Below are 17482 nucleotides of genomic sequence, written 5' to 3' on the forward strand. Positions count from 1 at the left end.
TGTATAAGGTACTGAGGGCAGCCAGAAACTTAGAACTGTATCCCAGTGCAAGCATATTTGTTAATTGGATATTAATTGTGTCTCAATGTATGCAGGTGGTGGGCATTAACTGGGGTTTCACTTGAGCCCATATAAATAGGCACGGACTAAAACTGTGGTTGTTGGGTTAGGAGGTGTACGCTTGCAATGTATAATTCTATAAACAAATATAAAAGTGTGTCAAGATTGGCTCCAGTTTTATCCTTTATCAATTAGCTTTCTGGAATAGAACATAGTCATAGATGGAGGGGAAAAATTGGGGAAGGAGAGAGAGAAAATGTTCTTTTGGGCTCCTGTGGTGGCTCAGTTGATGATCTAATTTGCATAATTGAGAGAATTTGCACCATCATGATTTTGTCTCATTGGACTCATTGCTGTTGCCAATCCATGCCACTTGTTCCTCCACACCTTTTGAGCATGGACCTGCTGCATAAGGGCACACATTCAAAGTAATGGTCCGAACTGGAATTTTCAGGGAGGTACCCATGACCAACAATGGTTTCCCATGTTGACAGGGGAGCGTACAGGTTATCATCTGTGGAGGGCAACTAGTCAGGGAATGAAGTGTGATATTGGGTTCACTTGCTGCGAAAGGAAGAACTTACATGCATTTATATAGAATAAAATCCGAAAATACTGGAAATACTGAGCAGATGCAGCAGCATCATGGAGCGAGAAACAAGAGTAATCACTGAACCTTTTCCAGTTCTGATGAAAGGTCATTGAATTGAAACACTAACTCTGTTTCTCTTTCTATAATGCTGCCTGGTCTGCTGCGTATTTCAGATCTCCAGCTTCTGCAGTATTTGGCTTTTTATTTATATAGAGCTTAATTACATAGTCAAAACACCTAAATAACAAATTACTTTGAAGCTGTTGTGTCGTGAAACTGAAACCCAGTTATGCACAGAAACCTTTCACAAGCATTAATAAGGAGAAGGTTCAAGTTACGGAGGAATATTGGTCAGAATGCAAAGAACAGCAGCTCCAACAATGCAGCACTCCCTCAGTGGGCCCACAGTAGGTCTTGAACACATCAGAGGCAAGAGTGCTACCAACCAAGCCAAGTGACTCTTGAGAGTCATATAGGATGCATAGAGAAGTTTCTTTGAAGGGACTAAAATGATGGGGTAGTGTCTGTGGTGGGAGTGGGTTTGAGGAGCTTGTTTAGGATCAAGGGGCAGTCACATTGGGAATGCTGGGACTGGACTGGTTGAATGTAAAGTAATATTCCATCTCATTGATCTCCTCAGCCCACTGAGCCTCCTTGGCTCCAACAGGCACTCCTCATCCTCACTGTCCTCACAGACATCCAGTGAGATTGGAAATCTTGTCATCCTCACAGACGGTCTTGTTGGAGAAACCCCCGATGACCCTTTCCGCATGCAGGTATGGCAGTTCCTGGTTCTGTTTTCCCTGTGTCATATACCATCCCTGAGCCTTTAGAGTGGACATGGCAGATGCTGGGCCTCTAGCAATGTTGTGGCTCTCTGCTTGGAGATACATAAGAGTGGCACAGATTGGTTGTGTTCCTTTCCCATGGGGAAGCACCTTCGCTTGATAGCCCAGCCCAGCTCAGCTCAGTGAGCTTTTGTGTGGGAGTTATCGCAATCACAGACCTATCTGTGAGAACCAGAAGTAATGGAGATCCTTCTGGGCACCCAGCAGATATGGCACAGTCTGCACAAGGTAGAATCCGACATTCCTTACAGTGTCTCTCAAACAATGCTCCATTCAAATGAGGTAAAAAGGGAGCTTGGTGAACATGATTTCATCCGGAAAAACAATAATTAATTTAACCTGATATCTCAGTGGTAACAGTGCAAAGTCCTGACAGTGTGTAACAGTTAAATCCCTACGAGGTCTGTAACATAACTTAAATCCTAATGGGGACTGTAATGGGATCCCAACAGAAACTGTAACGGGAGTTAAATCCCAATGGGGACTGTAACAGAGCAAAACCCCAGCAAGGATGGTAATGAAAGGAAAACCTCAACAGGGGCAGTAAGGAAGCTAAACCATAATGAGGACTGTAACTATGTGCCAAGAACTGTAATAGGAAGAAACATTAACTGAGCAAATCCCCAACAGGGGCAGAAATGGAACTAAATGCCAGCAGGGACCACACTAGAGTAAGACATTAATGGCGATTGTAGCAAAATGTTGTTGATGGGGGCTGTGACTGAAACTGATGCTCGCAGAGGCCTCACTGTTAAAGTATTGTGTAATTGCCAGTGAGACTGTCACATTTGAAATGTGTGGCAATTTTAAGTCTGTTTGTTCAGATGGAGCTGTGCAGCAATCACTATAAAAACTGCTATTATAGGATGAAGAAAGCAAATAATAATAAGCTGTGCCTCTAAATTAATAGAAATCTCATAGTTATTTTAACAATCCTTTAAGTGGTTGAATCATGCCCAGTTTAAAGGCAAAGGGAAAAAACTGTATAATTTTCATCACAATGCCATATCATACAAGCTACAGCAATACACTTTACCACAAGTTTTTCTGTGGTGTGTTTTTGGTAAACAAATGGAAAAGGCTTTGTAAAAACACTCTCTTCCCCCATCCGCCTAATTACAATCTGTGCTGAGTCAGCTAATCTAATGCAGTAGGGGCATTGCAGTTATTCTCAGCATCCCTAGTCTGTGGAGAGAAAAATTCAGCCAGGATTCATGCTTCTGATCTCCATCCAATGACACCAGCTGGGAAGCAAATGGATAGCGATATTGAATGAGGACAGATGATGCCTTCCATGGTAGAATAGCCTGTCAATGTTCATTGACTAGGGTCATACATGGCTACTTGGATGATGTACAAGGAGTGACCCACACTTATCAAACTACCCCATCAAAGGCTTCAGAAAAGATGGGGACAAAATTAGGGATGGGGTGAAATGAATTGGCAAACTCTTCTCCATTACAGTGAAAGAGTGTTCAGCAATCGGTCGGAACTCTGTGGTTTTAAGATATGTCAGGCCATTTGTGAAGAGTGGCAGAGCATCCATGACCCATGTGAGTCCATCTGTTCACCTCTCGCTGTTTTGTTCCCTTGTTGGGTTTCCCAACGCGTGTTGTTTCTGCCACTTTCTCTACTTTCTGCAGCTTGTTTACGCTAATCCCAAGTTCCAGGGCTCCATGACCAACGTCTCTGTTTTGTCGTCGTGCCAGGCAAGTCCATCTACCTCTAGCCTGAGCTCCACGCACTCTGCACCCTCGCAGATGATCAACTCAGCCCCGTCCAGTGCTCGAGGTAAGACCTGTTTTATTTTGTGTTAACTTTCAGGGCCGACTTGCAACAGAGCTGCCTTGTCTGTCCCATGTATCGCTCTTGGCTTTTAGCACTTTTCCTAAATAATGCAGTTAGGCAGCTGGGGCCAGCTTTGACAGGCTTTTATAGTATATTTTGAATGGCAAGATAAGAAGATGCAGTGACATTAAAATGCAATTCTGGGATTTAACGTTGAGAAGTTTATGAGTTTAAAAAGCTCCCAGTGCTCGTTGTGTCTGTGTTTTGAAATTCCATGACATTGCTGACTGTAGTCTGTAGTACAGCTCTGGTGCTTTATTGTTGAGCTGTATTTAACCTGATTATCCCTTTAATCCTACTGCTTGACACTCAGTGCGGCGAAGTGATCCAAATGGAAAATTCCAGGTAGCTGTAGCTGCCCGGAAACTTGGAGGTCAATTAGCAGGCAGTTGTAATTGCCTCCAAAATTCAGGTTCCGGGTCAGAAGAACTTGGCAAGATATGATTGGCTTTCTTCCTTTTCAAGATTATTTTGCATCTGTAATGAAGTGTGATATCTGGACTGTGACAGATGCATGCTCAATGGAACACTGTGTGAGCCAGCTATGGATTATCTATTTCATAGATATTAACATGGTTAAACACCAGAATCCTTTGAACCAAACAGTCCATTTTGGGCACCAGTAATTTTCCTCAACAGAAACTAGTTAGAAGAAGTCTCATTTTTGATAGCTTGTGTAAAAATTACTGTTGAGCTCAAGTGTGAGCAAGCCCTTTTGCTATATGCATGGAGGTGAGGGGGTATATCTGTATGTAACTGCCTGTCCATGTGCTATTACATTGTTGTTACTGATACCCTGCGTCCATCTGGTTTTGGATTAGTAGACACTGCTCCTCCTCCTCCTCACAGACTGCACTCCAGCTCTAAGCCTTTATTCTATGCTTAGACGAGGAGGACTACCTAAGCATACAGAAAGAGGCACTTGGATTCGATATTAAACCACCTCCTCTCACCACCGACATTCCCCCCCCCCCCACCACCTCCACCCTGATGGGAGCGGGTTGGGGGCGTTAAAAATCAAAAGTCTGGGAATGTGTCCCCACCATGCAGTATGAGATCCTTCCCCTATTTTTATAGTGGCGAGTTGGTTACATGTTCTTTTCTCATTTCTGAATCTCACTGTTTAGTTAAATCTCGTTAGTGGTTCCAAATGAATGCACTGCTATCTCTTTCTTTCCATTTCCTTTTCCCTTCCTCCTCTACTTTCTTTCATTCTCTCTCCCTACTTCTCTCTTTCTTTGATGTTTAGTGCTCTCCCTTTTGTACTTTCTCGCTATTCTCCTTTTGCACTCTACCTTAACTCTCTCCCTTTCTTTGTCCCTTTTGTATATTTGCTTTCTTTCGCTCCCATTTTTCTCTTTATCTTCCCTTTTATCTCCTCTTTTCTCTCTCTCCCCTTTCTTTCCCTTTCTGTCTCCCCCCTTTTCTCCCCCTCTCTCCCCCTCTGTCTCCATATTCTTCCCTCCCTTTCCTCTCTCCCTAACCAATTTTCTTTTTCTATTTTATTGTCTTTGTCTACTGTGGTTCCCAATCTACTGTTTCTCTTTCTGTCTATGCTCAGGTTCTCCTTCATTGTCCGATAAGTACCGTCACTCACGGGAGATTGTAATGTTGCTGCCTCCTCACAGGGACAGGCCAAGCAGTGCCATGTATCCAGCCATGATGGAGAATGGACAGGTGAGCTACTGAACACAGAACATGTCATTCCATAGACATGTATAGCCATTAAACATCAGGGAGATGCTGCTGGGTATCTGTCACACATCATGCTGCAGATGTAGGTAGAGCCTACATCTGCCATTTTATCACAGTGACACTGATAATACTGTACTAGTAAAACCCAGATACACTCGAGAACTGTAAATTTGAATCTCATCTGGGATTCACTTCATGCATAAACAACAATTTGCACCTTTTAAATGTAAAAATAGAATGTAACAATGGAAGTAACTATGGGAACAGATGCAGAGCCTTGGAGGGAGGGATTAGGAGGACTAACTGAAAGCTTGTTCAAGACAAATACTTTTTTAAAGTGGTCTAGAAGGAAATGGAGTCAGTGGCAAGGAATTGGAGTTCATGGTGGTGGCCAGAAACCATGGCTGTGGTCTTCCCAATGTCAGTTGAAGAAAGTTGTACCAGACAAAACATAAGTGGCCATGAAGTCAAGGAAGGTAGTGGAAAGGTAGAACGGGATGCCATTGGGCCATTGGCATGCAGATGGAAGCTGATCCCATGATTGCAGGTGATGTTACCAAGGGATCAAGGATAGATCCTGAGAGACTCTGGAAATGATGGTGGAAAGAGAAGCCATTGTGCTGGAGATGTGTTATGTCTAGATAGTTAACCATCTGAGGGCAGCCCCACAGACATGAACAACAAAGGAGAGGCAACAGAGGCAGATGCAGAGGAGGACAAGGTGGGAAAATCCACAACAATTACAGGATCAGACAATTTCGTTCATAATTATGGTCAGCACCATTTCAGCATTATCATTCGGATGATCTAGCCTGGAGGGATCTGAACAGAAAGTATTGGGGTAGGTAACACATTTGAGGAACTTTGAGAGGAAAGGAAGAGCATGTTTGGGTTGAGGGGAGATTTTTTGAGGCGGGGGTTAGTGATGGTAAAATGGAGTGGGATGGTCCCTGAGGTTAGGAAGCCATTAATATTGGCAGCAAGCATGGGCTTGGGACGTGTAGGAGATGGATCTTACAGATGAGAGTATGAAGACGGCATGCTGTGGGATGATGGAAAAATTACAGATGATGCAGGTCAGGTTGGACTGGATGCAGAACTTGAGAGAGGTCAGGAAGTGGGACATATGAACATACATACGAACATATGAATTAGGAGCAAGAGTAGGCCACTCGACCACTCGAGCCTGCTCCACCATTCAATAAGATCATGGCTGATCTGATTGTAACATCAACTCCACATTCCCGCCTACCCCGATAACCTTTCACATCCTTGCTTATCAAGAATCTATCTGCCTCTGCCTTAAAAATATGCAAAGACTCTGCTTCCACTGCCTTTTGAGGAAGAGAGTTCCAAAGATTCACAACCCTGTGAGAGAAAAATCTCTCCTCATCTCTGCCTTAAATGGGTGACCCCTTATTTTTAAACAGTGACCCCGAGTTCTAGATTCTCCCACAAGAGGAAACATCCTTTCCACATCCACCATGTCAAGACCCCTCAGAATCTTGTATTTTTCAATCAAGTCACCTCTTACTCTTCTAAACTCCAATGGATACGAGCCGAGCCTGTCCAACCCTTCCTCATAAGACAACCAGCCCATTCCAGGTATTAGTCTTGTAAACTCTGGGCAGCACAGTGGCGCAGTGGTTAGCACCGCAGCCTCACAGCTCCAGTGACCCGGGTTCAGTTCTGGGCACTGCCTGTGTGGAGTTTGCAAGTTCTCCCTGTGACCGCGTGGGTTTCCGCCGGGTGCTCCGGTTTCCTCCCACAGCCAAAGACTTGCAGGTTGATAGGTAAATTGATCATTGTAAATTGCCCCTAGTGGAGGTGGGTGGTACTGGAATAGTGAGGTTGTGGTAGGGAATATGGGATTGATGCAGGATTAGTATAAATGGGTGGTTGGCACAGACTTGGTGGGCCGAAGGGCCTGTTTCAGTGCTGTATCTCTAAATAAAAATAAGCCTTCTCTGAACTGCTTCCAACGCATTTATATCCTTCCTTAAATAAGGAGATCAATACTGTACACAGCCCTCTAGATGTGGTCTCGCCAATGCCCTGTATAAATTAAGCATAACCTCCCTACTTTTGTATTCAATTCCTCTCGCAATAAATGATAACATTCCTAGCTTTCCTAATTACTTGCTGTGCCTGCATACTAACCTTTGCGATTCATGCACTAGGACACCCAAACCCCTCTGCATCTCAGAGCTCTGCAATCTCTCACCATTCAGATAATATGCTTCTTTTTTATTCTTCCTGTCAAATGGACAAAATGGAGGGAGAGAAAGAACAGTAAGTGTCCCCGACAGATGTATAGCTATAGTTCTTGATACGAGAGATGAATAAATCATTTAGCTTTTTTCACTTAATATTGGAGGTGAGAGATGATCGAGCAAGGGAAGGGGGTTTGAGGAGACAGTTAATCATGGAGTTTGGAGTTTAGAGTTATCCTTGCCCTTTTAGATGATCCTGGTGTAGTAGAAGGTTTTGGCTACAAAATGAGGTTTGCAGAACATGGTTGAGTTAGATCTGTAATTGAATACCAAGACTGGTTGTCTGTCGTGTGTGCTCAGTAGTTGTGACCCTTGGATTTGATGGCACAAAGATCGTGACTGTCCCAGGAGGACCAATGGAGGTTGGAAATGGCCAATAATTTGATGAGAACAAGGGTATCAAAACCAGAGCTGAGAGAGCAGCTTGGCAGCTCCCTGGTGACAGAGCTATCTTGGAGAGCCAGAGGACAGTGAGTTTGGAGTTTGAGATTGAATTAGTGAGGGAGTTAAAGGAGCATCTTGTTGATGTACAGAAGGTTGTGGTGGGAGGATTGGAAATATAGGTGGAAAGGTCAGTGAGAAAGTAAGTGATCGGAGATTGCCTTATTGATGGTAGAAATCTCAGGAGTGGAGAGGTCAGCAAAGATAACAAGTCACTGGCCATGGATATGGGAAGGGTGTTTATGTGGAGTGACTGAGTGAGGACAGGAGGGTAGAAAAGTCAGAGCTGAGGGGATTTTGGGAGTTTTAAGTATGGATTGAAGTCACCCAAACAGTTACAGGTCTGATAAAATTTCTGAAACATGCAGGCCTTCACACTTTGATGTAAGATACCCTTGTCCTGAGATAGCTTTGGTACCCGGTGCCAACCTTCCACCAGCACCAACATACAGCCGCCCGATCACACTGCATGAAAATCTGTACTTTTTGGCAGACAGACCTTGCCTGTTGTTTGGCAAAAGACAATTAGGATGCTACTTCAGGATACTCAGTGTTCAGCTCACCCATTGCCAGATCGGGAAGCTAGATCACTAGCCCGGAGAGGTGGGCTCAGTGTTCAGCCCACCTATACAGGATAAATGATGGCCGGAAGCATTGTTCACCTTACTGTTCTAATGCTGCTGCACCTCAGCCTCATTTACCATACATCACTTCCACCGAAGTTTGAACTGCTCATGATAGCAGCACCGTAAAGAACAACGAAAGAACAGTACAGCACAGGAACAGGCCATTCGGCCCTCCAAGCCTGCGCCGATCTTGATGCCTGTCGAAACTAAAACCTTCTGCACTTCCGGGGTCCGTATCCCTCTATTCCCATCCTATTCATGTATTTGTCAAGATGCCTCTTAAACGTCGCTATTGTACCTGCTTCCACCACCTCCCCCGGCAGCAAGTTCCAGGCACTCATCACCCTCTGTGTAAAGAACTTGCCCCGCACATCCCTCTAAACTTTGCCCCTCGCACCTTAAACCTATGTCCCCTAGTAACTGACTCTTCCACCCTGGGAAAAAGCTTCTGACTATCCACTCTGTCCATGCCACTCATAACTTTGTAAACCTCTATCATGTCGCCCCTCCACCTCCGTCATTCCAGTGAAAACAATCCGAGTTTATACAACCTCTCCTCATAGCTAATGCCCTCCAGACCAGGCAACGTCCTGGTAAACCTCTTCTGTACCCTCTCCAAAGCCTCCACGTCCTTCTGGTAGTGTGGCGACCAGAATTGCACGCAATATTCCAAGTGTGGCCTAACTAAGGTTCTGTACAGCTGCAGCATGACTTGCCAATTTTTATACTCTATGCCCCAACCGATGAAGGCAAGTATCCCTTAGAATACCTTATCCACCTGCCACTTTCAGTGACCTGTGGACCTGTACGCCCAGATCTTTCTGCCTGTCAATACTCCCAAGGGTTCTGTCATTTACTGTATACTTCCCACCTGTATTAGATCTTCCAAAATGCATTACCTCACATTTGTCCGGATTAAACTCCATCTGCCATTTCTCTGCCCAAGTCTCCAACCGATCTATATCCTGCTGTATCCTTTGACAATCCTCATCACTATCCGCAACTCCACCAACCTTTGTGTCGTCCACAAACTTACTAATCAGACCAGCTACATTTTCCTCCAAATCATTTATAAATACTACAAACAGCAAAGGTCCCAGCACTGATCCCTGTGAAACACCACTAGTCACAGCCCTCCATTCAGAAAAGCATCCTTCCACTGCTACCCTCTGTCTTCTATGACCAAGCCAGTTCTGTATCCATCTTGCCAGCTCACCTCTGATCCCGTGTGACTTCACCTTTTGTACCAGTCTGCCATGAGGGACCTTGCTATTCTCCAGTCCTCTGGGACCTCACCTGTAGCCAATGAGGATACAAAGATTTCTGTCATGTAGTATCTGTTCCTTGAATAACCACTGGGGAGTACAGTACTCTGTCTATTGTTGTCAGCTCTGTGTTATGCCAACTTGTGCTCATATTACTGGTTCACTCTCATTACAGCCGTCTAGTTTCCAACGGGCCCTGATTCAACAGGTGGTCGGACCATGCAAACCTTGTAGTGATCCCAACCTCTCTGTCGCTGAAAAGGGTAAGGATCCATTTAACCATTCAAGTTCAGTGGAGCAAAGAGCTAATGAATTTCTTTTGTTGGGCCATACAAGACCATGTGTCTCATTGCTGACAATGACAAGTTCAGTATTCCTTTTAAAAATAAGTGAATGAGGAGGGGAACTGGTTGCTGCATAGGGTTAGATTCTCGCCATTGACCCGAGTCCTAGAATTATGTACAGCTCCAAGTAGAACGCTCCTACATGAACTGTCTTTGGCAATCGAATTCAGTTCCTGGCTGGCGTGGTCACGTGGAACAAAACTACTCCTAATTTGGCAGTAAACAGACAGTGCCTCTCTTTGGAGCCACAGGATGGCTGGTTCAGGAAATGGAACTGTGTCAAATGCAGTAGGAAGCACTTCTGAAGTTGAGATAGAGTAAAGCAGGCTGTACAGAAACCCATACTACACCTGACCTAAGAACATTTGATGGTACGGTATGAAGGGAGCTGTACTCTGTATCTAATTGTGCTCTATGGAATTTGGAGTATTTGTGCTGATGCTGGGTGTGCAAGGTGAGACAGTGTGAGGTGGCAGTGTGAACTGGCACAGAAATATAGAGTGTGAGGGGATCACGTGATGTGTCACTAATAGGAGGACTTTGATCAAACCCGCCTATCCTGGCAGATTTGAGCTAATTAGGGAGATGGGTTACAGAGGCCAGATGTTTCTCTGCAGTGGTAAAGGAAAATTAGACGTAATGTCTTTAGCATAGTAATGTTGCTGACGATGCTGCTTTATCATCTCACACTGAAGAGTGCCAGCAGAGTCTCATCGACAGGTTTGCGGCTGCCTGCAATGAATTTGGCCTAACCATCAGCCTCAAGAAAACAAACATCATGGGGCAGGACGTCAGAAATGCTCCATCCATCAATATTGGCGACCACGCTCTGGAAGTGGTTCAAGAGTTCACCTACCTAGGCTCAACTATCACCAGTAACCTGTCTCTCGATGCAGAAATCAACAAGCGCATGGGAAACGCTTCCACTGCTATGTCCAGACTGGCCAAGAGAGTGTGGGAAAATGGCGCACTGACACGGAACACAAAAGTCCGAGTGTATCAAGCCTGTGTCCTCAGTACCTTACTCTATGGCAGCGAGGCCTGGACAACGTATGTCAGCCAAGAGCGACGTCTCAATTCATTCCATCTTCGCTGCCTCCGGAGAATCCTTGGCATCAGGTGGCAGGACCGTATCTCCAACACAGAAGTCCTCGAGGCGGCCAACATCCCCAGCTTATACACACTGCTGAGTCAGCGGCGCTTGAGATGGCTTGGCCATGTGAGCCGCATGGAAGATGGCAGGATCCCCAAAGACACATTGTAAAGCGAGCTTGTCACTGGTATCAGACCCACCGGCCGTCCATGTCTCCGCTTTAAAGACGTCTGCAAACGTGACATGAAGTCCTGTGACATTGATCACAAGTCGTGGGAGTCAGTTGCCAGCGTTCGCCAGAGATGGCGGGCAGCCATGAAGGCGGGGCTAAAGTGTGGCGAGTCGAAGAGACTTAGCGGTTGGCAGGAAAAAAGACAGAGGCGCAAGGGGAGAGCCAACTGTGTAACAGCCCCGACAAACAAATTTTTCTGCAGCACCTGTGGAAGAGCCTGTCACTCTAGAATTGGCCTTTATAGCCACTCCAGGCGCTGCTCCACACACCACTGACCACCTCCAGGTGCTTACCCATTGTCTCTCGAGATAAGGAGGCCAAAGAAGGAGTAATGTTGTATATCTCCTAGGGGCCAACAACAGAGTGCATTAGCAGTAGTCTGAAAGAGTGTTGCACGGAGCAGTCCAGTTGAATAGATTTTTAAATAGATTCACAGACTCCCAGACTGCCTGCAATTTCTGTGGCTCGGAGGATTCAAGGTTTCTTATTTATATGGAACGTGAGGGCTTGCAGCCCCTCTTTCACTTTTTGAAGAGACTACGCCTCAATTTTTTGCTGCACTTCAGTCCCACACTCCTGAACTTTGGCCATGCACGGCAGGGATGGGTCAGGTAGCAGGCACATTGGAGGACTGCATCGTTGGACTGCTCCTGGGCCTGGCCAAGGTGGCCATCCACAGGCCACAGGTCTAGGCAGCATGGAGTTGAAGGGGTCATTCAGCCCAACTGCCTGCCTCTCTTCTGCGGATGTGTCCACACCCGTGTGTCCATGGAGAGGGAGCACGTGGTGTCTGCCAGTATGCCTTCTGTGACCAGTGGGACTGGAATGCATAGCCAACACCCAGAACCACATTTTAATTTAATTTGGTAAATTTTCTTTTATTTAACAGATAATTTATAGTTGATTGTGCCCTTTTTAAAAAGGGAGCACTTGTTAACTCTCAATGTTGATGACAAGTGTCATCCAAATTTGCAATTAACATAAAAGACTTACAATCGTCTAAGAACAGATCGCCTGGCCACTGCCTCACCAGCACAGCCAATGGCCCTGAAAGTATGTACAAACGTGGAAAATAAAGTGAATCAGTGTTTGTTAGGAGACACCTTGAATTAAAAAACAGTAAATGTGTACAATGAAAGAGTGATTCCTGTTTTCTAAACTGAGATCCATTTCTTTGAAGTAATAGAAATATTTGTTATTTATATGGTCTGTTTTATAAGTGATGAGTTAAATAAACTCACCAAAATAAAATGCATATTTACCAGAAGGCTTCAACCATAAGGATGGAACCAAATTTTTAATGAATTGAGGCTGGGTTCTGGCCAACATTCAGGTCCTAGGAATAGTCAGACCTATCTCAGCCCAGCCTACATGGACCTTTTCCTGGTGTGCAGCAGTCAGTCTCCCTGGGTGAATGATTTTGCACACATTTATCAGATTTCATATTGCCAATGGGTGTCACCAGTGAGAAGTGTTTGTCATCACAGCCATTTGTCACTATTTGGAAAATATTATTATGCAATGTCCTGTCTCAGCTTTTATTTTAACTGTTACAAAAATCTTCAAATAAAAAGGATTTTCAAAAACAAAGTGACTCCTGACAATGCAGCGGCCTGCTGACGTCAACAGAGTGCGCCAAGCTGCGCACATGTGCAGCTACATCTTGCCAGGACTAAGTGTGTGGGGGATGACGTCATCGCACAGCACCAACATCATCGCATATCTGTGCCTGGTCCATCTTCGCGCATGCGCGATAAAGCGTCATCGGGTATCCAGCCCCCCACTCGGCTGGAGGAAGCGGCTGAATGGGAGACTTTGAGGCAGGAGCTCGAACCCCGTCACTTGCTCTCGCCCCACTAGCCGCTCTTCCCCCTCGGCAACTCGCTTCAGGCCTTGACGCTTCCTCCCCTCAGCCGCTTACTCCAGACCTTGCTGCTCCCTTCCACTCACCTGGCCGATTGTTCCCCGCTCCTCGCTTCCCACTACCCCACTCTCCAGCCGCTCGCTCCCCACTTCCCCGTCCCCCCTCCAGCCGATAGCTCTTGGCTGCGCCAGTTCCCTCCTGTCAGCTACTTGCTCCTATGTCACCCCATCACCACTTGCGGCCTGCCTTGCTTCTTTGGACAACGCGTGGAGAATGATCAAAAGTGGGAGCGAGTGGCCAAGAGGAGGGAAGTGGCGCGGCCTATAACTAGCGGCTGGAGCGGGAGCGAGTAGCTGGAGAGCAGGGTAGCGCGAGCGGGGAGCAATCGGCTAGGGAAGTGGAGGGGAGCAGCAAGGTCTGGAGCGTGTGGCTGAGGGGGTGGAAGTGGCTGGTGGAGAGGAGGGGGAGAAAGCGAGTTGCCGAGGGGGGTAGAGCAGCCAGTGGGGCAGGAGCTAGTAGCTGCGTTCGGGTGAAATCAGTCCTGGTCAGTCATATAAACGAATCACAATAACGAATTGGCAGCACATTTTATACTCTGCCCGATTTTCTTCTGCATCTATCGGGGTACCAATTCACTATCTTCCAATGAAAATTCAATCATAAAATTCTTTTTGTATTTAATAGGATTGCTGGAATATTAAATGGATCTGAGGATTACAGTTAGTATCCTATAACTACACAGTAGCATATTACTGGGCTTCCATCCAACTTAATGTAAGGTTAGTTTACTGGAACGATCTAGCCATAAGCATTTCCTGTGATAAACTGAGCAGAGCCATCTTTAATCCTGGCAGCTGCCTGAACATCGCAGACACTGACGTTCCAGTTGAAGTGCCTGCATTTGCGCATGTGCAAGTACTGCGCCACCTAGTGGTTACGTTGTCAGCAAACACAGCCTTTCAAAAAAGAAGTCCCATTGCATAGCTGGGGTGATGGGCTGCACGGAAGGGAAGTGAAAGAGTTCACTGATAGTTGGGGGCAGCAGAGAGCAAGCAAAGGAGTGATAGGCCTGAGATGCAGGAAGAAAGGCCCTGTATTGCCCGCATGCTGGCCATTTGGTTTCTTCATCTTTTCATTCATTAACAATAGGACACTGAAAACCACTGCAAAATGCACAAGATAAATTCAGACATTCTTTTCTTCCAGCCAATAATAAAAACAAACTTAAAGGAACATAGCAATCGGAGCAGGGCATTGGCCAATTGAGCCTCCTCCAACTTTATAATAGCAATAGCAACTCTGTATTTTAAATCCTAATTCCCCACCCTTTCCCTGTAATCTCTTAATATTCTTAATATCCAACTAAATATCTGTCTATTTAAACACCTCTGCTAATTCTGCACCTCTGGATTCCTGGGGCAGGGAATTCTCAATCTTGTGTGTGAAGAAGTTTTTCCTGGCTTTGCGTTCTACAAGCCTAGCTCAAACTCCTAAGATAGTGTCCCTTTGTTCTGGGTTCCCCAACTAGAGGAATCGGTTGACTGCTGTCCCCTGATCAGTTCCCTTCGTTATTTTAAACACCTTGATCAGATCAGCCCTTAACCCACTCGTTTCCAACGACAACAGCAAACCCAGCCCTGTCGACCCTGCAAAGTCCTCCTTACTAACATCTGGGGGCTTGTGCCAAAATTGGGAGAGCTGTCCCACAGATTACTCAAGCAACAGCCTGACATAGTCATACTCACAGAATCATACCTTACAGACAATGTCCCAGACACCACCATTACCATCCTTGGGTCTGTCCAGTCCCACCGGCAGGACAGACCCAGTAGAGGTGGCAGCACAGTGGTATAGAGTCGGGAGGGAATTGCCCCGGGAGTCCTCAACATTGACTCCAGACCCCATGGAGTCTCACGGCATCAGGTCAAACATGGGCAAGGAAACCTCCTGCTGATTACCACCTACCTCCCCCCCCAACTCGGCTGATGAATCAGTGCATCTCCATGTTGAACACCAATTGGCACTGAGGGTAGGAAGGGCACAAAATGTACCCTGGGTGGGGAACTTCAATGTCCACCACCAAGACTGGCTCGGTAGCACCACTACTGACCAAGCTGGCCGTGTCCTAAAGGACATAGCTGCTGGACTGGGTCTGCAGCAGGTGGTGAGGGAACCAACAAGAGGGAAAAACCTATTTGACCTCGTCCTCACCAATCTACCTGTCGCAGGTGTAACGGTCCATGACTGTATTGGTAGGAGTGACCACCGCAAAATCCTTGTGGAAATGAAGTCCCGTCTTCGTACTGAGGATCATGTGGCAGTACCATGCTAAATAGGATAGATTTCAAACAGATATAGCAACTCAAGACTGGGCATCCATGGGGCCATCAGCAGCAGCAGAATTGTATTCAAGCACAATGTGTAACCTCATGGCCTGGCATATCCCCCACTTTATCATTACCATCAAGCCAGGGACCAACGCAGGTTCAATGAAGAGTGCAGGAGGGCATGCCAGGAGCAGAACCAGGCATACCTAAAAATGAGCCTGGTGAAGCTACAACCCAGGACTAGATTAGATTAGATTAGAGATACAGCACTGAAACAGGCCCTTCAGCCCACCGAGTCTGTGCCGACCATCAACCACCCATTTATACTAATCCTACACTAATCCCATATTCCTACCAAACAGCCCCACCTGTCCCTATATTTCCCTACCACCTACCTATACTAGTGACAATTTATAATGGCCAATTTACCTATCAACCTGCAAGTCTTTTGGCTTGTGGGAGGAAACCGGAGCACCCGGAGAAAACCCACACAGACACAGGGAGAACTTGCAAACTCCACACAGGCAGTACCCAGAATCGAACCCGGGTCCCTGGAGCTGTGAGGCTGCAGTGCTAACCACTGCGCCACTGTGCTACTTGCATGCCAAACAGCAAAAGCAGCATGCAAAAATAGACAAGGCTAAGTGATCCCACAACCAACGGATCAGATCCAGACTTTGCAGTCTTGCCACATCCAGTCATGAGTGGTGATGAACAATTAAACAACTGACGGCAGGAGGAGCCTCCACAAACATCCTCATCTTCATTGTTGGGGGAGGCTAGCAGTGCAAAAGACAAGGCTGAAACATTTGCATCCATCTTCAGCCAGAAGTGCTGAGTGGATGAACCATTTCTGCCTCCTCCTGAGGTCCCCAGCATCACAGATGCCAGTCTTCAGCCAATCTGATTCACTCCACGTGATATCAAGAAATGGCTGAAGGCACTGGATACTGAAAGGCTATGGGCCCTGACAACATTCCGGCAATAGTACTGAAGACTTGTGCTCCAGAACTAGCTGCGCCCCTAGCAAAGCCGTTCCAATACAGCTACACCACTGGCATCCACCCGGCAATGTGGACAATTGCCCAGGTATGTCCTCTGCACAAAAAACAAGACAAATCCAACCCAGTCAATTACCGTCCTATCAGTCTACTCTCGATCATCAGCAAAGTGATGGAAGGTGAGCCCAACCATCTTCAGCTGCTTCATCAATGACCTTCCCTCCATCATAAGGTCAGAAGTGGGGATGTTCGCTGATGATTGCACAATGTTCAGCACCATTCGCAACTCCTCAGATACTGAAGCTGTCCGTGTACAAATGCAGCAAGACCTGGACAACATTCAGGCTCGAGCTGATAAATGGCAAGTAACATTTGCGCCCACAATGACGTTCAATGGTATTACCATCGCTGAATCCCCCACTATCAACATCCTGGGGGTCACCATTGCCCAGAAACAAAACTGAACCAGCCACATAAATGCTATGACTACAAGAGCAGGTCAGAGGCTGGGAATTCTGCAGCGAGTAACTCACTTCGTATCTCCCCAATGCCTGTCCACCATCTACAAGGCTCAAGTCAGGAGTGTGATGGAATACTCTCCACTTGCCTGGATGGGTGCAGCTCCAACAGTACTCAAGAAGCTCTATCCAGGACAAAGCAGCCTGCTTAATTGGCACCCATCCACCACCTTCAACATTCACTCCCTCCACCACATAGGCACCGTCGCAGCAGTGTGTGACATCTGCAAGATGCACTGCAGCAACTCAACAAGGTTCCTTCGACAGCACCTTCCAAACCCGCAACCTCTACCACATAGAAGGACAAGGGCAGCAGATGCATGGGAACACCACCACCTGCAAGTTTCCCTCCAAGCCACACACCATCCTTACTTGGAACTATATCGCCGTTCCTTCACTGTCGCTGGGTCAAAATCCTGGAACTCCCTTCCCAACAGCACTGTTGGTGTACCTAC

General features: G+C 46.4%; 1 protein-coding gene across 1 annotated transcript in view; it reads left to right on the forward strand.

Annotated features, from left to right (window-relative positions):
* Nucleotides 1–17482, forward strand: part of dock3 (dedicator of cytokinesis 3) — a 1369418-nt gene that overhangs the window by 1340315 nt on the left and 11621 nt on the right. Inside the window, exons 48-51 of the mRNA XM_068052296.1 lie at nucleotides 1293–1428; nucleotides 3144–3291; nucleotides 4910–5025; nucleotides 9824–9911. Of these exons, the coding sequence (XP_067908397.1) occupies nucleotides 1293–1428; nucleotides 3144–3291; nucleotides 4910–5025; nucleotides 9824–9911 (488 nt within the window). The remainder of the gene's footprint in view (nucleotides 1–1292; nucleotides 1429–3143; nucleotides 3292–4909; nucleotides 5026–9823; nucleotides 9912–17482) is intronic.

The sequence above is a fragment of the Heterodontus francisci genome, chromosome 19 (genome assembly GCF_036365525.1).
Source record: "Heterodontus francisci isolate sHetFra1 chromosome 19, sHetFra1.hap1, whole genome shotgun sequence".
In the NCBI taxonomy this organism is placed as follows: Eukaryota; Metazoa; Chordata; class Chondrichthyes; order Heterodontiformes; family Heterodontidae; genus Heterodontus; species Heterodontus francisci.